General features: G+C 40.9%; 3 protein-coding genes and 1 pseudogene across 4 annotated transcripts; all 4 read left to right on the forward strand.

Annotated features, from left to right (window-relative positions):
- Positions 1–2,754: 2,754 nt before the first annotated feature.
- Positions 2,755–5,874, forward strand: LOC144458268 (uncharacterized). The gene is made up of 2 exons (XM_033627056.2): positions 2,755–3,547; positions 3,645–5,874. Exons 1-2 carry the CDS (start codon positions 3,376–3,378, stop codon positions 4,874–4,876), a joined length of 1,404 nt encoding a protein of 467 aa, XP_033482947.2. The 5' UTR covers positions 2,755–3,375; the 3' UTR covers positions 4,877–5,874.
- A 1,961-nt stretch (positions 5,875–7,835) lies between these two features.
- Positions 7,836–14,809, forward strand: LOC144464634 (uncharacterized; annotated as a pseudogene). The gene is made up of 5 exons (XR_013492305.1): positions 7,836–8,119; positions 8,216–9,529; positions 11,617–11,641; positions 12,712–12,929; positions 13,029–14,809. The product of XR_013492305.1 is annotated as an uncharacterized LOC144464634 (transcript).
- Positions 14,810–15,168: 359 nt separating this feature from the next.
- Positions 15,169–17,618, forward strand: LOC144464401 (uncharacterized). Its single transcript, XM_078171193.1, has 2 exons — positions 15,169–15,738; positions 15,838–17,618. The coding sequence occupies exons 1-2, from the start codon at positions 15,567–15,569 to the stop codon at positions 16,821–16,823; spliced, it is 1,158 nt and encodes a 385-aa protein (XP_078027319.1). The 5' UTR covers positions 15,169–15,566; the 3' UTR covers positions 16,824–17,618.
- A 384-nt stretch (positions 17,619–18,002) lies between these two features.
- On the forward strand, positions 18,003–20,771 carry LOC117257130 (uncharacterized). The gene is made up of 2 exons (XM_033627057.2): positions 18,003–18,547; positions 18,645–20,771. The coding sequence occupies exons 1-2, from the start codon at positions 18,376–18,378 to the stop codon at positions 20,048–20,050; spliced, it is 1,578 nt and encodes a 525-aa protein (XP_033482948.2). The 5' UTR covers positions 18,003–18,375; the 3' UTR covers positions 20,051–20,771.
- Positions 20,772–20,961: the final 190 nt, after the last annotated feature.

Genomic DNA, 20,961 nt, shown 5'->3' on the forward strand with positions numbered 1-20,961 from the left:
GTTGTCATATTAGCAAGAAATCCACTATGGTGGACATTTCATTCCAGCTCACGGCTGTTTCAGCAGCAACACAAGACAACAAATAATTATAAAGCTTTTTATTGTGACGATTTAAGAATATAAGATTCACCCTGAAGTCTAAAGCTGTTAGATGTTTCTGTTCATCAAGGCTGCAGATGGGTGTGACTGACATTAAAAGTAAAAGTAATAATGAAGAATGGTTCTTTTCTGAGTGTTAAGTTATAACATGTAAGAGGTGCTTAATGTTGCAGCTCATCAGCTGGAGGTCAAGATAAAGTATAATTTGATACTGTTTGATCAGAGGAGCTGCTTCATATTGAATAAATGTGTAAGCAGTGGAGGAACCAAACTAATGGTACTTCAGTGCTTAATGTGCAACATTGATTGTCACAGATGGCCATGATTGCATGCAAATTCTTCATATATGTGAAGTCTTGAACACTTCAAATAAACATAAAAATATAATCAATTTTGAGGTTTTCTTTGATTACTTTACCTTTATGCTGCACATATTTCTATTTACAGGAAAATGGACTTTTCAGGCCACTAGATATACTTGACAGCTAAAGTTACTTTCTGCTGATTAGAATCTTAACATACAAAAACTAATAGTGGGGTTATTACATTTGATGCCTTGTTGAAGTATCCATCAGTGTGTGAACCAGGCAAAATATGAAATAGCCTCAGTAACACTACAGGGCCATTGCGTATATGAGTTCTTTCAAGTTTCATACTTTAAATTACATTTTTTTGGTAGTAAATTTCTACATTTTCTAAAGTTGTGAAAGCCTGTGATATTTTTCTTCTTCTTTTTATTCTTCTTCAGACCCCTGCAAGTATGTTTTGTTAAAATGATTGTGAAATACCTCAAAAACACATCAGTAAAATATGGTTATCAGAGAAAATTACAGTTTCTCTTTGACATGAAGTAGGAGAGCTGTACAAGCACACTGACAGCAGAAAGAGTTTTCCCCACAAATCATTATTTTAAACTTGTGACATTAAATTGACCTAGACCTTTCTGGATATCTGTTCATTGTTAAAGGGAAATTTCGGTTTATTTCAACCTGTCTCCTATCGTCCTAAATTTGTTTCAAGTGACTAGTGACATAAAAATAATAGTTAGCATGTTAGCCGTTAGCCTAGATACAGCTGGGGTGCATAGTAGCGTCAGACCTGTTAAAACGTAAGTGAACGGGCATACTTCAGGTGCAAAGTTAGTCCACTAAACAAGATTTTTTTCCACAAGGACTGCCTCATATCATTAGGATAAATGTCAGAGAACATATAGAAAACGACATGTAAACGTGCTGTCTTACCTTACTGGTGTGGTGCCATGTTTGTTTACAATTTAGCTCTGCTTTCCAAAGCGCGGCCGAAATGTCGTGAGAGCAAGCAGCGATCTCATAGCGTGCCTGAAATCTCGCGAGAACAAGCAGCAACAGCTGGAAGGCAGAACCGGACAGTAGCCTGAAAAGTTCATTCATTTATTTTATGAAAGATTTTTAGAATAATGGCTGACTTTTTGCCAGACTTCGACTTTGTGGAGGAGGAATTGATTTTGCAGAGTTTGATGGCCGCCCTTATTTATTTGAGCCAGAATACACTGATGAAGAGCTTCCTGAAATTGAAGAACGGAGGAGGAGAGAGAGAGAGGCGCAATAGGTAGAGGACGAGAGAGGAGGAATGGCTGCTGCAAGGCTTTAGCTCTGGAGATTGGTGGTGTACCTGTGAATGCTGTGCCCCAGTGCCCACAGAAGAGGAATGCCTCTGTTGCAAGGAATGGGACCGGTTGCAGCCTTATTTTCAAGGTCTGTATGTGACTGAGGACGAGACACCTCCACCTGGAGTAGTATCTAGCTGGGCTTTATCTAGAGCTCGCAGATATATTTTGGCCGCGCTTTGGAAAGCAGAGCTAAATGGTAAACAAACATGCGAGCCCAGTGCTATAAATTGTATTCTGGCTCGGGTCGGATTCAGTCAGCTTTCAGTGAAAATGTAGTGTAAAAATAAATAAAATCCTATTGTCTGTCCTGTTTATTGCCTGGGCACTGTTATTTACGTGACAACACCTGAACATAACACACAGACACACATTGGCTGTTTGTTTCTACCTCTCCCCTCTCTGGAAGTCTCGGACCTCCAGCCGCCTGCCTCCGCCTTGATTAAACGCTGAAAATAAAATAAACGAGGGAGACAGGTTTTTCCTATTTTATCTTATTTTGTTATATTTCTCCCTCTCCTCTCGCTAGAAGCGTCGAACCTCCCGCCTCCCGCTCCCGTCTCAAACACGGAGGTCTCCCTCTCCGCAGCTGAGCACCCACGGCGCACGCCCGGCCTGTTAAATAGCCTGTAACCACTGCGTGACACAAACTCAGTGCTTTGGTCATTAAATAATGTCAGGCTCAATTCGGGTTCGGACAGAAATATGCGGCCCGTGCCGCACTCTAACACACACACACACACAAACACACGGAAAACCGGACATTATCATCAGTTTATAAAAAAACCCGGACGGGAAGTGAAAAGTGGACATGTCCGGGCAAAAGAGGACGTTTGGTCAGCCTAACTAACTTTGCACTTGAAGTATGCCCGTTCACCTACGTTTTAACAGGTCTGACGCTACTATGCGCCCCGGCTGTATCTAGGCTAACGGCTAACATGCTAACTATTATTTTTATGTCACTAGTCACTTGAAACAAATTTAGGACGATAGGAGACGGGTTGAAATAAACCTAAATTTCCCTTTAACTGTGGGGAGAGAGATTGTGGACAAAGCATATTTCTGCTGCTGTAAGAATCTGTTGATGAGCGGAAAGAAAAAAAAATGCTCACTGTCACTGCCGGAACTTTAACAGTGTGACACATCCAGCGGAAGTAAACAATGCAGGCGCTACAGCAGCGTTAGCTCTGTGAAAGTATGGAATTAGTTGTTAATGATGGTGTAGTTGTCGTGTAGAAAAATGTTTCACTTGTAATTAGACAACAATGTGTTCAGTTGAGTCTTTGAGAGAGTTTGTCAACGAGTGACTAACTGCTGCTGCTGAAGAAATAATCATCACTTAAAACGTTACTCTAAGAATACCTAGACTTTTCTGGTTATGTATTCATTGTTTATTGTGGGGAGAGAAATTGTGGATAAAGCATCTTTCTGCTGCTGTAAGAATCTGTTGATGAGCGGAAAGAGAAAAACAGCTCATTATCACTGCCGGAACTTTAACAATGTGACACATCCAGCGGAAGTAAACAATGCAGGCGGTACAGCAGCGTTAGCTCTATGGATGTATGGAAATAGCTGGGAGATGATGGTGTAGTTGTTGTGTAGAAAAATATTTAACATATAATTAGACAACAATGTGTTCAGTTGAGTCTTTGAGAGAGTTTGTCAACGAGCGACTAACTGCTGCTGCTGAAGAAATATTGGGAGTTTTTCAAAGAAGCATCGTCGAGTACGAGGAAGAGATCGATCGTCAGCGCAGACTGTTGGATATCGTTTTGAAGCCTGAAATAAAGTTACACAGGACAGGTGGGTGAAAGCTAATTGAAGTAATTTACTGGCATATGTGTATGTTTGCTGTAGCATGACATTAGTATGCTGTTGGTGTTGTTGTGTGTCCCTCCAGAGCTCCCACAGCAACATGTGTGTAAGGAGGAGGAGGTTGTCCCTGAGCAGCAGCTCTGTATTGAGGAGAGGAAGTCCAGTGTGGACCAAGAGGAGCCAGAGCCTCCAGAGATTAAAGAGGAAGAGGAGGAAGTGTGCAGCAGTCAGGAGGGAGAGCAGCTTGTAGTGAAGCAGGAGACTGATGGCTTTATGTTGACTCCTGCTGATGAGGAAAGTGAGCAGAGTGAAGATCAGACTCTGGACTTCATTCATGATGACACTCAAAGTGCAGCAGAGAAAGAGTCTGTCATCAGCGTACCATTTATAACCTATGTGATACCAACCAGTGACCACCAGCTGCTCTCTGACAACTCTCGTGTTGTTGAAGGCCAAGATGAGGAAGGAGGACATCATGAAAACGATACTCACAGTAACAATGATAACAACTCTGCCATGTCAAAGATTCACCTCAGAACTCACACAGGCGAAAAATCTTTCAAATGTGACACTTGTGGAAAAGCTTTTCGGTATAAGTCAGACTTAAATGTACACTTGAGAGTCCACACAGGTGAGAAGCCGTTTACATGCAACACATGTGGGAAAGCTTTCAGACATAATAGTGGGTTAACAGTCCACATGAGAACCCACAGCGGTGAGAAGCCATTTAAATGCAAAACATGTGGGAAAGCTTTCAGATATTGTAGTAGCTTGTTGGCCCACATGAGAATCCACACAGGTGAGAAGCCATTTACATGTAAAACATGTGGGAAAGCTTTCAGACAGAGTAGTGAGGTTAGAGTCCACATGAGAATCCACACTGGGGAGAAGCCGTACCTTTGCAGTACATGTGGGATAAGATTCAGTGACAACTCAGCATTGAAAAGTCATATGAGAATCCACTCGGGTGAGAAGCCGTTTAGATGTAAAACATGTGGGAAAGCTTTCAGGCAGAGTAGTGAGGTTAGAGTCCACATGAGAATCCACACTGGGGAGAAGCCGTACCTTTGCAGTCCATGTGGGAAAAGATTCAGTGACAACTCAGCATTGAAAAGTCATATGAGAATCCACTCGGAAGAGAAGCCGTTTAGATGCAAAACATGTGGGAAAGCTTTCAGACATAATAGTAGCTTGTTGGCGCACATGAGAATCCACACAGGTGAGAAGCCCTTTCCTTGCACAACATGTGGGAAAGCTTTTGGACAGAAAATGCACCTGAATGTCCACATGAGAACACACACTGGTGAGAAGTCATAACTGTGTAAGACCTTCAAGAAATGATACTTTCATGTGTCTCAGTCGGAAAGGCATATAAGACCTCATACAGACAAGTGGCCTTGTGTTTGTAAAACATGTAGGAGATGAATCAGTTCTGGTTCATGGTCAAAACACACAAGAACTCATGGAAGTGAGGAGTCACGTTTGCAGCACTTGTGGGTAAAGTTCTACTGAAATCACACCTGAGGATCAATAAACAGGAGAAACCATCGAGCTAAAACTCCTGTGTGGACGTGTTCGCTAATTGAATGAAGTAAAATTCATCATTGAGAGGAGACAACAATATGTTGAGGAAGTACATTTTAAAAACGTCAAAATCTTACACTCATATCATGTTTTTACTCACATTTCCACCGACCACAGTACTTCTTTGAAACAGTCTAATTTTTTTTAAGACTCTGTTGCACCATCAGTGCAGAATTCCTCAGTAGTGTAGATGCTGTGGTCCAAACCTTTGCTGTTGGAGTCAAATCCAAAAATTTGTTGTCATGGTAGCTAGAAATCCACCGTAACGGACATTTCATTCCAGCTCACAACTGTTTCAGCAGCAACACAAGACAACAAATAATTATAATAACACAGCTTTTTATGGTGACGATTTAAGAACACCAGATCGAAGTCTAAAGCTGTTAGTGGTTTCTGTTCATCAAGGCTGCAGATGGGTGTGACTGACATTGAAAGTAAAAGTAGTAATAATGAAGAATGGTTCTTTTCTGAGTGTTAATTTATCACATGTAAGAGGTGTTTTAATGTTGCAGCTCATCAGCTGGAGGTCAAGATAAAGTATAATTTGATACTGTTTGATCAGTGATGCTGCTTCATATTGAACAAGCATGTGTGCAGTGGAGTAATCTAACTACATGTACTCAAGTACTGTATTTATGTACAGCATTGATTGTCCTCAGATGGCCACAATTGCATGTCTATTCTACATAGATATGAAATCTGGAACACTTCAAATAAATATAAAAACATGATCACTTTTGAGGTTTTCTTTGATTTCTTTCCTTTAATGCTACACATATTTCTACTTTGCAGGAAAATGGACTTTTCAGGCCCATAGATTTACTTGACAGCTTAAGTTACTTACTGCTGATTACAATCTTTATAAACAACAACAACTAATAGTGAGATTATTGAATACGATGCCTTGTTGAACTATCCATCAGTGTATGAACCAGGTGAAATTTGAAGTATCTCCATCTCAATTAGTTGCTACAAAATAGCCTCAGTAACACTGACAGGACCATTGTGTATATGTATTTTAATGTTCCTGACTTTAAATTCCCTTTGGTGGAAGTGACTTTCTACATTTTTGTTATGTTTTTTAAAGCCTGGAGTATTTTTATGTCTGCACTGTCTTCTTCATACCCCTGCAAGTATGTTTTTGGTTAAAATGATTATGAAATACCTCAAAAGGGCACCAGTAAAATGTGGTTATTCAGAGAAAACTACCTCCCATATGACCCAAGCTAACGGACAATGGAACACGAGTGCAGTCTGCATTTGTGGCAAGGTCTGCAAGAACCCGAGAGGTCTGAAAATCCACCAGGCCAAGATGGCCTGCCTGAGGAGGGAACAAGTGAAGCGACGCTCAGGAACGGCAGCTGACGCATCAGACTTTGTTGCGCCAGCTGCAGAACCTGGTCAGACGGAGGAGGAGCCAGGTCCGGAGGCCCCCCACAGTGCCTGGAACCTCCAAGCAACACCAGTCCCCCCATCAAGCAGGAAATCGGAACACTGCCGGGTGAAGTGGCCTGCCAACAGCTGTGTTGCGCCATTAAATCAACCTAAACCTTTCTGGATATCTGTTCATTGTTCACTGTGGGGAGAGAGATTGTGGATAACGCATATTTTTGCTACCGTAAGAATCTGTTGATGATTAGAAATAAATAAAATAACTCACTTTCACTGCCGGAACTTTAACAATGTATAAGGAAGGAGGAATCCTGAAAAGATGACGGTGTATTAATTATGTAGAAAAATATCTCACTCATAATTTAAAGGGATAGTGCACCCAAAAATGAAAATTCAGCCATTATCTACTCACCCATATGCCAATGGAGGCTCAGGTGAAGTTTTAGAGTCCTCACATTCCTTGCGGAGATCCAAGGGGAGAGGGGGTAGCAGCACAACTCCACCTAATGGAGGCTGATGGCGCCCCAGATTCAAACGTCCAAAAACATATAATTGAAACCACAAAATATCTCCATACTGCTTGTCTGTAGTGGTGCAAGTGTCCTGGAGCCCTGCTCTCTGTGCACCGTGCTCATGTGTGCGCCCTTGCACGAAACTGTGAGACATGGCCACTGCCTTCATGTGTGCACGCACATGTGAACGCGGTGCACAGAGAGGCTGTTAGAGCTGCGGGCTACAATGAGGCTAAAAACAGAGTTCAAATGACGTTTTTCCAAACAACTTTTTATGTCGGGGCTTCAGGACACTTGGATCACTACGGACGAGCAGTATGGAGATATTTTGTGGTTTCAATTATGTGTTTTTTGATGTTTGAATCTGGGGCGCCGTAAGCCTCCATTAGGTGGAGTTGTGCTGCTACCCCTCTCCCCTTGGATCTCCGCAAGGAATGTGAGGACTCTAAAACTTCACCTGAGCCACCATCGGCATATGGGTGAGTAGATAATGGCTGAATTTTCATTTCTGGGTGCGCTATGCCTTTAACAACAATGTCTTCAGTTGAGTCTTTGACAGAGTTTGTCAACAAGTGACTAACTGCTGCTGCTGAAGAAATAATCATCACTTAAAACATTACTCTAAGAATACCTAGACTTTTCTGGTTATGTATTCATTGTTTATTGTGGGGAGAGAAATTGTGGATAAAGCATCTTTCTGCTGCTGTAAGAATCTGTTGATGAGCGGAAAGAGAAAAATAGCTCACTGTCACTGCCGGAACTTTAACAGTGTGACACATCCAGCCGAAGTAAACAATGCAGATGCTACAGCAGCGTTAGCTCTATGGATGTATGGAAATAGTTGTGTAATGATGGTGTAGTTGTTGTGTAGAAAAATATTTAACATATAATTAGACAACAATGTGTTCAGTTGAGTCTTTGAGAGAGTTTGTCAACGAGCGACTAACTGCTGCTGCTGAAGAAATATTGGGAGTTTTTCAAAGAAGCATCGTCGAGTACGAGGAAGAGATCGATCGTCAGCGCAGACTGTTGGATATCGTTTTGAAGCCTGAAATAAAGTTACACAGGACAGGTGGGTGAAAGCTAATTAGTACCAATTTACTCGCATGTCAGCTTTTTCTTCTTTACCATCACATTAGTATGCTGTTGGTGTTGTGTGTCCCTCCAGAGCTTCCACAGCAACATGTGTGTAAGGAGGAGGAGGTTGTCCCTGAGCAGCAGCTCTGTATTGAGGAGAGGAAGTCCAGTGTGGACCAAGAGGAGCCAGAGCCTCCACACATTAAAGAGGAAGAGGAGGAAGTGTGCAGCAGTCAGGAGGGAGAGCAGCTTGTAGTGAAGCAGGAGACTGATGGCTTTATGTTGACTCCTGCTGATGAGGAAAGTGAGCAGAGTGAAGATCAGACTCTGGACTTCATTCATGATGACACTCAAAGTGCAGCAGAGAAAGAGTCTGTCATCAGCGTACCATTTATAACCTATGTGATACCAACCAGTGACCACCAGCTGCTCTCCCACAACTCTTATGTTGTTGAAGGCCAAGATGAGGAAGGAGGACATCTTGAAAAGGATGGTCTCAGTAACAATGATAACAACTCTGCCATGTCGAAGATTCATCTCAGCACTTACACAGGTGAAAAATCTTTCAAATGTGACGCTTGTGGAAAAGCTTTTCAGTATAAGTCAAACTTAAATATACACATGAGAATCCACTCGGGTGAGAAGCCATTTAAATGCAAAACATGTGGAACAGCTTTCCGACATAATAGTAGCTTGTTGGCCCACAAAAGAATCCACACAGGTGAGAAGCCGTTTAGATGCAAAACATGTGGAAAAGCTTTCAGATATAATAGTCCTTTGACAATCCACATGAGAATCCACACAGGTGAGAAGCCATTTACATGCAAAACATGTGGGAAAGCTTTCAGACAGAGTAGTGAGTTGACAGTCCACATGAGAACCCACAGTGGTGAGAAGCTGCACCTTTGTAGTACCTGTGGGAAAAGATTCAGTGACAACTCAACATTGAAAGGTCATATGAGAATCCACTCAGGTGAGACACCATATAGTTGCACAACATGTGGGAGAGCTTTCGGACAGAAAGGTCACCTAAAATGCCACATGAGAATCCACACAGGTGAGAAGCCATTTACTTGTACAACATGTGGGAAAGCTTTTGGATATAAATGTCACTTAGACACCCACATGAGAATCCACACAGGTGAGAAGCCGTTTACATGCAAAACATGTGGGAAAGCATTCAGACATAATAGTCATTTGACAGCCCACATGAGAATCCACACAGGTGAGAAGCCATTTACATGCAAAACATGTGGGAAAGCTTTCAGACAGAGTAGTGAGTTGAGGGCTCACATGAGAATTCACACAGGTGAAAAGCCATTTACATGCACAACATGTGGGAAAGTTTTTGGACAGAAAAGTCACCTGAATGTCCACATGAGAACACACACTGGTGAGAAGTCATAACTTTAAGACCTGCAAGAGATGTGTCTCAATTGGAAAGGTATATAAGACCTCATGCAGACAAGTGGCCTTGTGTTTGTAAAACATGTAGGAGATGAATCAGTTCTGGTTCATGGTCAAAGCACACAAGAACTCATGGAAGTGAGGAGTCACATGCAGCACTTGTGGGTAAAGTTCTACTTAAATCACACCGGAGGATCAATAAACAGGAAAAACCATCGAACTAAAACTCCTGTGTGGACGTGTTCGCTAAGTGAACAAAGTAAAATTCACCATTGAGAGGAGACAACAATATGTTGAAGTACATTTTGTTAAAAACGTCATCATCTAACATTCATATCATGTTTTTACTCACATTTCCACCGACCACAGTACTTCTTTGAAACAGTCAAATTTTTTTAAGTCTCTGTTGCACCATGAGTGTATAATTCCTCAGTAGTGTAGATGCTGTGGTCCAAATTTGGTGTGTTAATAGTCAAATCCAAAAAGTTGTCATATTAGCAAGAAATCCACCATAACAGACATTTCATTCCAGCTCACGGCTGTTTGAGCAGCAATAAAAAAACTCTGTAAACTTTTGACAAAAAATCTTTCTCCTATCATCATTGTGATATTCTAACACGCCATAATCTACTGAGTTTTGACAATCTCATTACTTTCAAACGTGCATGTTGTGTGTATTAGATCTTGAACGGACTTGCACCCCCACCCTTGAGTCAGTTTTTTAAATGTAAATCCACCAACCGTACCAACACTAGAGCAACTACTAGAGGAGACTGTGAAATCCCATTTAGGCGCACTTCCTTCTCACAGACTGCTCTATTAGTCAGAGGCAGCAAAATCTGGAACAGCCTGCCAACCTCCATGAGAGACTGCTCGACCTTTCTAATTTTTAAAAGGCATTTGAAAGACTGGCTCAAGGCAAATCAGACCTGTAATCACTGTTAACTAACTGTATATAGCCCCCCATGTCACTGCACATGACCCCCCCCGGACATGTGCAGTGACATGGGTAAATCTGCACCTCATGATAAACACCACAGCACTTTACAAATGTACTACCTCTTCTTAATCCATCTTAGCACACTCCAACAAGAAATCCTGTTCTGGTCTCTGCATTGTTGCACCTTCATTCCATCTATCCACCTTTGACAGCTCATTTCTCCCATTCCCATCCCACTCAAATTCAACTTAAACTTAACCTTCACAGTGAAAACTGTTGTGAGCACTACAGCACTTTATTACCTTACTAATTATATTCATATGATACATTATGTCAATGATCTTCTGTATTATATTGCACTGTATGTAGTGGTTTTGTTGTGTTTCTCAGTCCATCTTAGCACAACTCCAACAAGAAATCCTGTTTCTGGTCCTTGCATTGCTGCACCTCCATCCCATTTATCCACCCCTGACAATTTCATCTCTCCCAGTTTAACTTATTGTAATTTAATTAAATTTAGACTTTTACTGTGACTACTTTTATGGGCACTGCAGCACTTTATAACTTCATATATCATATACACTATGCCAATGATTCATGGACTTGCATTGTTTCGTCTATTCACTATCTATAGCCTCTTGATCAACTATTTTGCACTGTATCACATTGCACTCTACGTATTGGTTTTTCGTTGTGAATTATTGTCTGTTTGTTATTTGTTTTACATATTATGACTTTTGTGTTCCTGTTTTTGTTTGTTATTTGTTGTTTTATATATTATGACTCTATGTTCCTGTTTTTGTGTTTTTAATGGCCTGAGGTCTTTTTAACATCATGCCGGATGACTACAGTTGAAAATTAGCCTTTGGCTAACACTGGCACATTTACAGCAATGTTCATTACTGTCCTCTAAATAAATAAATGAAATGAACACAAGACAACAAATAATTATAATTATAAAGCTTTTTATGGTGACTATTTAAGAATACCAGATTCACCATGAAGTCTAAAGCTGTTAGTGGTTTCTGTTCATCAAGGCTGCAGATGGGTGTGACTGACATTAAAAGAATAAAATAGTAATAGTAAAGATTTTTTTTTTCCAGAGTGTTAAGTTATAACATGTAAGATGTGTCTTAATGTTGCAGCTCATCAGCTGGAGGTCAAGATAAAGTATAATTTGATACTGTTTGATCAGAGGAGCTGCTTCATTTTGAATAAATGTGTAAGCAGTGGAGGAACCAAACTAATGGTACTTCAGTGCTTAATGTGCAACATTGATTGTCCTCAGATGGCCATGATTGCATGCAAATTCTTCGTAGATGTGAAGTCTTGAACACTTCAAATAAATCTAAGAACATGATCAAGTTTGATGTGATAACTTTTGATTACTTTTCTTTTATGCTTCACAGGAAATTTGTCTTTTAAGGCCACTAGATTTACATGACAGCTAAAGTGACTTTGCTGATTGTAATCTTGACATACAAAAACTAGTGGTGAGGTTATTTAACGATGCCTTGTTAAACTATCCATCCATAAGTGAACTTGGTAAAACATTAAATGGCTCCACCTCAACCACCTGCTGCAAAATTTGCCTTAGTAACACTGACAGGGGCCATTTTGTATTAGTAGTATTTATTTTGGTAATAATTTTGTACATTTCCTAACGTTTGAAAAGCCTGGGGTATTTTTATTTCCACACTGCCTTCTTCATACCCCAGCAAATATGTTTTCTTTAATTTATAAAATGATAAGAAAATAAGTCAAAACAACATCAGTAAAATGTGGTTGTTCAGGGAACATAACCTTATTTTCTTGAGAAATGACGTAAGAGTCACAAGGAAGGCACTCTTTACTTTCTTAAATGACACATGGTTAATGGGAAGAATCAAGGCATAAGATAAATTGATATGATGTTACACACTTTTGTACAGTAGGTGGCGGTATACACCTTAAAGTCGGTCCGCCAATAAAACGAGAGAAGAAGACGGAAGTAACTATACCAACGCTAGCTCCGTTAGCTCCGTGGATGTAAGGAATTACCTAGGAAATGATGGTGTAGTTGTCACGGTGAAATGTATTAAGTAAGAAAAGTAAGAAGAAGAAAGGTAAGAGCCCATCGATGAGCAGCTCACTTTCACTGCCGGAACTTCACCATTGTGACACATCCACCGGAAGTAAGAACAATAACAGCTCCAGCTGAGTTATCTCTGTGGATGTGTGGACTTATCTGGGAGATGAAGGTGTAGCTGTCGTGTGGATAAATATCTCACTTGTAATTTGACAACAATGTGTTCAGTTGAGTCTTTGAGAGAGTTTGTCAACGAGCGACTAACTGCTGCTGCTGAAGAAATATTGGGAGTTTTTATAAGAACTATCGTCGAGTACGAGGAAGAGATCGATCGTCAGCGCAGACTGTTGGATGTCGTTTGGAAACCTGGAAAAAACTTACACAGGACAGGTGGGTAAAGTTTAGTTAGGACATATTTACTGTCATGTCTGTATTTTCTTCTCTACCATGACATTAGTATGCTGTTGGTGTTGTTGTGTGTCCCTCCAGAGCTCCCACAGCAACATGTGTGTAAGGAGGAGGAGGTTGTCCCTGAGCAGCAGCTCTGTATTGAGGAGAGGAAGTCCAGTGTGGACCAAGAGGAGCCAGAGCCTCCAGAGATTAAAGAGGAAGAGGAGGAAGTGTGCAGCAGTCAGGAGGGAGAGCAGCTTGTAGTGAAGCAGGAGACTGATGGCTTTATGTTGACGCCTGCTGATGAGGAAAGTGAGCAGAGTGAAGATCAGACTCTGGACTTCATTCATGATGACACTCAAAGTGCAGCAGAGAAAGAGTCTGTATTTAAAATGCCAGTTATAAGCTCTGTGATATCAGAAGCAACCAGTGAGCACCAGCTGCTCTGTCACAACTCTCATGTAGCTGAGAGCCAAGATCAGACAGGAGGACATCATGACAACAACAGTCACAGTAACAATGTGTACAACTTTACCATGTCAGGGATTCACCTCAAAACTCAAGCAGGTAAAAAATCTTTCAAATGTGACACTTGTGGAAAAGCTTTTCCGTATCAGTCCAACTTAAATATACACCTGAAAATCCACACAGGTGAGAAGCCGTTTACATGCACAACATGTGAGAAAGCTTTCAGACGGAATTGTGAGTTGAAAGTCCACATGAGAGTCCACAGTGGTGAGAAGCTGCACCTTTGCAACACCTGTGGGAAAAGATTCAGTGACAAATCAGCATTGAAAGGTCATATTAGAATCCACACAGGTGAGAAGCCATTTATGTGCACAACATGTGGGAAAGCTTTCAGACTTAAGAGTAACTTATTCATCCACATGAGACACCACACAGATGAGAGGCCATTTACATGCAAAACATGTGGGAAAGCTTTCATACAGAAACGTCACCTGACAGACCACATGAGAATCCACACAGGTGAGAAGCCATTTACATGCACAACATGTGGGAAAGCTTTTGGACGTAAAAGTCACCTGACAGGCCACATGAGAATCCACAGTGGTGAGAAGTCATAACTTTGCAAGACCTGCAAGAAATGACACTTCAATGTGTCTCAAGTAAAAAGACATATAAGACCTCATGCAGACAAGTGGCCTTGTGTTTGTAAAACATGTAGGAGATTGTTTGGTCCTGGCTCATGGACTAAACACACAAGAACTCACAGAAATGAGGAGTCACATAGATGCAGCACTTTTTGGAAAAACACCTGAGGACCAGTAAACACGGGAGAAACCATTGAGCTAAAACTCCTGTGGGGACGTGTTCGCTAACTGAAGTAAAATTCACCACTGAGAGGAGACAACAATATGTTGACGAAGTACATTTTCATTAAAAATGTCATCATCTAACACTCATGTTTTTACTCATTTTTCAGCTGACAACTGTGTCTTTGAAACAGTCTTCCATTCTTTTTAAAGTGTTTGAGTTATAAGTATACCACATTCAACATGAAGTCTATAGCTGTTAGCAAGTTCTGTTCATCAAGGCTGCAGATGGGTGTGGCTGTCATCAAAAGCAAAAGTAGTAACAGCGAAGAATGGTTATTTTTATAGTGTTAAGTTATAACATGCAAGAGGTGTTTCAATGTTGCAGCTCATCAGCTGGAGGTCAAGTTAAGTGTAATTAGATACTGTTTGATCAGAGGAGCTGCTTCATATTGAACAAGCATGTATGCAGTGGAGTAATCTAACTATATGTACTCAAGTACTGTATATATGCACAACACTGATTGTCTTTAGATTTCTAAAGCTGCATGTCAATTCTTCATAGATATGAAATCTGGAACACTTCAAATAAATATAAAAACATAATCAATTTTGAGGTATTCTTTGGTTTCTTTCCTTTAATGCTGCACATATTTCTACTTTGCAGGAAAATGGACTTTTCAGGCCCATAGATTTACTTGACAGCTTAAGTTGCTTACTGCTATTTACAATCTCAACATACAAAAACTAATAGTGAGATTATTACATTCGATGCCTTGTTGAACTATCCATCAGTGTGTGAACCGAATAAAATATAGCTCCACCTTAATGAGCTGCTACAAAATTTGCCTCAGTAACACTTGTAGGGCCATTTTGTGTGAGTGCATCTATGTTTCAAACTAAAGCTCTAGAAGCAGGGCGGGAGTGGGATTTGATGGGGTACAGGGAACAGAGGGAGAGGTAGAGGAGATGAGAATCACCAGGAAGGTGCTTTTTACTCTGAAATGTCACAGGGTTGATGGGAAGATTCAACGACATAAGCTACATAGATATGATGTTATACACTCTTGTACAGTGGGTGGCGGTATGCACCTTTAAGTTGTTTGCGATCCGCCAATAAACCGAGAGAAGAAGAAATGGAAGAAGAAAAGTAAGAACCCGCAGATGAGCGGAGATAAACCATATTTGTCTATGAGATAAGCAGCTCACTTTAACTGCCGGAAATTCACAATTGTGACACATCCACCGGAAGTAAGAACAATACCAGCGCGAACTGCGTTATCTCTGCCGATATGTGGATTTATCTCGGAGATGAAAGTGTCGTTTTCGTGTGGATGAATATCTGACTTGTAATTAGACAACAATGTGTTCAGTTGAGTCTTTGAGAGAGTTTGTCAACGAGCGACTAACTGCTGCTGCTGAAGAAATATTGGGAGTTTTTATAAGAACTATCGTCGAGTACGAGGAAGAGATCGATCGTCAGCGCAGACTGTTGGATATCGTTTTGAAGCCTGAAATAAAGTTACACAGGACAGGTGGGTAAAGTTTAGTTAGGACATATTTACTGTCATGTCTGTATTTTCTTCTCTACCATGACATTAGTATGCTGTTGGTGTTGTTGTGTGTCCCTCCAGAGCTCCCACAGCAACATGTGTGTAAGGAGGAGGAGGTTGTCCCTGAGCAGCAGCTCTGTATTGAGGAGAGGAAGTCCAGTGTGGACCAAGAGGAGCCAGAGCCTCCAGAGATTAAAGAGGAAGAGGAGGAAGTGTGCAGCAGTCAGGAGAGAGAGCAGCTTGTAGTGAAGCAGGAGACTGATGGCTTTATGTTGACTCCTGCTGATGAGGAAAGTGAGCACAGTGAAGATCAGACTCTGGACTTCATTCATGATGACACTCAAAGTGCAGCACAGAATGACTCTGTCGTCATTATACCAGTTATAAGCTCTGTGATATCAGAAGCAACCAGTGAGGACCAGCTGCTCTGTCACAACTCTCATGTAGCTGAGAGCCAAGATCAGACAGGAGGACATCATGACAACAACAGTCACAGTAACAATGTGTACAACTTTACCATGTCAGGGATTCACCTCAAAACTCAAGCAGGTAAAAAATCTTTCAAATGTGACACTTGTGGAAAAGCTTTTCCGTATCAGTCCAACTTAAATATACACCTGAAAATCCACACAGGTGAGAAGCCCTTTACATGCACAACATGTGAGAAAGCTTTCAGACGGAATTGTGAGTTGAAAGTCCACATGAGAGTCCACAGTGGTGAGAAGCTGCACCTTTGCAACACCTGTGGGAAAAGATTCAGTGACAAATCAGCATTGAAAGGTCATATTAGAATCCACACAGGTGAGAAGCCATTTATGTGCACAACATGTGGGAAAGCTTTCAGACTTAAGAGTAACTTATTCATCCACATGAGACACCACACAGATGAGAGGCCATTTACATGCAAAACATGTGGGAAAGCTTTCATACAGAAACGTCACCTGACAGACCACATGAGAATCCACACAGGTGAGAAGCCATTTACATGCACAACATGTGGGAAAGCTTTTGGACGTAAAAGTCACCTGACAGGCCACATGAGAATCCACAGTGGTGAGAAGTCATAACTTTGCAAGACCTGCAAGAAATGACACTTCAATGTGTCTCAAGTAAAAAGACATATAAGACCTCATGCAGACAAGTGGCCTTGTGTTTGTAAAACATGTAGGAGATTGTTTGGTCCTGGCTCATGGACTAAACACACAAGAACTCACAGAAATGAGGAGTCACATAGATGCAGCACTTTTTGGAAAAACACCTGAGGACCAGTAAACACGGGAGAAACCATTGAGCTAAAACTCCTGTGGGGACGTGTTCGCTAACTGAAGTAAAATTCACCACTGAGAGGAGACAACAATATGTTGACGAAGTACATTTTCATTAAAAATGTCATCATCTAACACTCATGTTTTTACTCATTTTTCAGCTGACAACTGTGTCTTTGAAACAGTCTTCCATTCTTTTTAAAGTGTTTGAGTTATAAGTATACCACATTCAACATGAAGTCTATAGCTGTTAGCAAGTTCTGTTCATCAAGGCTGCAGATGGGTGTGGCTGTCATCAAAAGCAAAAGTAGTAACAGCGAAGAATGGTTATTTTTATAGTGTTAAGTTATAACATGCAAGAGGTGTTTCAATGTTGCAGCTCATCAGCTGGAGGTCAAGTTAAGTGTAATTAGATACTGTTTGATCAGAGGAGCTGCTTCATATTGAACAAGCATGTATGCAGTGGAGTAATCTAACTATATGTACTCAAGTACTGTATATATGCACAACACTGATTGTCTTTAGATTTCTAAAGCTGCATGTCAATTCTTCATAGATATGAAATCTGGAACACTTCAAATAAATATAAAAACATAATCAATTTTGAGGTATTCTTTGGTTTCTTTCCTTTAATGCTGCACATATTTCTACTTTGCAGGAAAATGGACTTTTCAGGCCCATAGATTTACTTGACAGCTTAAATTGCTTACTGCTATTTACAATCTCAACATACAAAAACTAATAGTGAGATTATTACATTCGATGCCTTGTTGAACTATCCATCAGTGTGTGAACCGAATAAAATATAGCTCCACCTTAATGAGCTGCTACAAAATTTGCCTCAGTAACACTTGTAGGGCCATTTTGTGTGAGTGCATCTATGTTTCAAACTAAAGCTCTAGAAGCAGGGCGGGAGTGGGATTTGATGGGGTACAGGGAACAGAGGGAGAGGTAGAGGAGATGAGAATCACCAGGAAGGTGCTTTTTACTCTGAAATGTCACAGGGTTGATGGGAAGATTCAACGACATAAGCTACATAGATATGATGTTATACACTCTTGTACAGTGGGTGGCGGTATGCACCTTTAAGTTGTTTGCGATCCGCCAATAAACCGAGAGAAGAAGAAATGGAAGAAGAAAAGTAAGAACCCGCAGATGAGCGGAGATAAACCATATTTGTCTATGAGATAAGCAGCTCACTTTAACTGCCGGAAATTCACAATTGTGACACATCCACCGGAAGTAAGAACAATACCAGCGCGAACTGCGTTATCTCTGCCGATATGTGGATTTATCTCGGAGATGAAAGTGTCGTTTTCGTGTGGATGAATATCTGACTTGTAATTAGACAACAATGTGTTCAGTTGAGTCTTTGAGAGAGTTTGTCAACGAGCGACTAACTGCTGCTGCTGAAGAAATATTGGGAGTTTTTCAAAGAAGCATCGTCGAGTACGAGGAAGAGATCGATCGTCAGCGCAGACTGTTGGATATCGTTTTGAAGCCTGAAATAAAGTTACACAGGACAGGTGGGTGAAAGCTAATTGAAGTAATTTACTGGCATGTGTGTATATTTGCTGTAGCATGACATTAGTATGCTGTTGGTGTTGTTGTGTGTCCCTCCAGAGCTCCCACAGCAACATGTGTGTAAGGAGGAGGAGGTTGTCCCTGAGCAGCAGCTCTGTATTGAGGAGAGGAAGTCCAGTGTGGACCAAGAGGAGCCAGAGCCTCCACACATTAAAGAGAAAGAGGAGGAAGTGTGCAGCAGTCAGGAGGGAGAGCAGCTTGTAGTGAAGCAGGACACTGATGGCTTTATGTTGACTCCTGCTGATGAGGAAAGTGAGCAGAGTGAAGATCAGACTCTGGACTTCATTCATGATGACACTCAAAGTGCAGCACAGAAAGAGTCTGTATTTAAAATGCCAGTTATAAGCTCTGTGATATCAGAAGCAACCAGTGAGCACCAGCTGCTCTGTCACAACTCTCATGTAGCCGAGAGCCAAGATGAGGAAGGAGGACATCATGACAACAACAGTCACAGTAACAATGATAACAACTCTGCCATATCAAAGATTCACCTCAAAACTCGCACAGGTGAAAGGTCTTTCAAATGTGACACATGTGGAAAAGCTTTTCGGTATCAGTCAAACTTAAATATACACTTGAGAATCCACACAGGTGAGAAGCCCTTTACATGCAAAACATGTGGAACAGCTTTCAGACATAATAGTAGCTTGTTGGCCCACAAAAGAATCCACACAGGCGAGAAACCCTTTACATGCCAGACATGTGGGAAAGCTTTCAGACACAATAGTCATTTGACAGCCCACATGAGAAGCCACACAGGTGAGAAGCCATTTACATGCAAAACATGTGGGAGAGCTTTCAGACGGAGTAGTGAGTTGACAGTCCACATGAGAATTCACACAGACGAGAGGCTGTTTACATGCACAACATGTGGGAAAACTTTCAGACAGAATTTTCAATTGATGGTCCACATGAGAATCCACACAGATGAGAAGCCGTTTTCATGCAAAACATGTGGAACAGCTTTCAGACATAGTGGTCAGTTGACTATCCACATGAGAATCCACACAGGTGAGAGGCCATTTACCTGTAAAATATGTGGAACAGCTTTCAGACATAAAAGTAGCTTGTTGGACCACATGAGAATCCACACAGGTGAGAAGCCATTTACATGCACAACATGTGGGAAAGCTTTCAGACAGAGTAGTGAGGTTAGAGTCCACATGAGAATCCACACAGGTGAGAAGTCATATATATGCACAACATGTGGGAAAGCTTTCAGACAGAGTTGTAAGTTGATAGTCCACATGAGAATGCACAGCAGTGAGAAGCTGCACACTTGCAGTACCTGTGGGAAAAGATTCAGGGACAAATCAGCATTGAAAGGTCATATGAGAATCCACACAGGTGAGAAGCCATTTATATGCACAACATGTGGGAGAGCTTTCAGACAAAAAAGTCACCTGAATGTCCACATGAGAATCCACACAGGTGAGAAGGTGTAACTTTGCAAGACCTGCAAGAAGTGACACTGTGATGTGTTTCAAGCACAACGCATATTATATCTCATACAGACAAGTGGCCTTGTGTTTGTGAAACATGCAGGAGTTCTGGTTCTTGGCACACAAGAACTCACAGAAGTGAGGAGTTGCATAATTGCAGCAGTTACTGAAAAGCACCTGAGGATCAATAAACACTGGAGAAACCATTGAGCTGAATCTCTTGTGGAGATGTGTTCGCAAACTGAATTAAGTAAAATTCACCATTGAGAGGTGACAACAATATGTTGTACATTTTGTTAAAAATGTCATCATCTAACACTTATTTTAACTCAAATAACCGTTGAAAACAGTTTGTCTTTGAAACAATCTTCCATTTCTTTTCAGTCTTTGAGTTTTAAGAGTACCAGACTCACCCTGAAGTCTAAAGCTGTTAGCAAGTTGTAAAAGTAGTCATAGTGAAGAACTGTTGTTATTACAGTGTTAAGTTATAACATTCAAGAGGTGATTTAATGTTGGAGCTCATCAGCTGGAGGTCAAGTTAAAGTATAATTTGATACTGTTTGATCAGAGGAGCTGCTTCAAAGTGAACAAACGTGGAGGAATCAAATTACCTGTACTGAAGTACTATATTTACAACATTGTCCTCAGATGGCCATGATTGCTTGTCAATGGTACATAGATATGAAGTCTGGAATGCTTTAAATAAATCTAAAAACATGATCAAGTTTGAGGTATTCTGTGATTACTTTCCTTTTGTGCTACACATTTTTCTACTTCACATGAAAATTGTCTTTTTGGCCACTAGATTTACTTGACAGCTAAAGTTACTTACTACTGACTGGAATTTTTAAATTCAATATTAATAATAATGATACATTTTATTTCATAGAGCGCTTTTCATGGTACATAGACAC

This window comes from Epinephelus lanceolatus, chromosome 1, assembly GCF_041903045.1.
Source record: "Epinephelus lanceolatus isolate andai-2023 chromosome 1, ASM4190304v1, whole genome shotgun sequence".
Classification (NCBI taxonomy): domain Eukaryota; kingdom Metazoa; phylum Chordata; class Actinopteri; order Perciformes; family Serranidae; genus Epinephelus; species Epinephelus lanceolatus.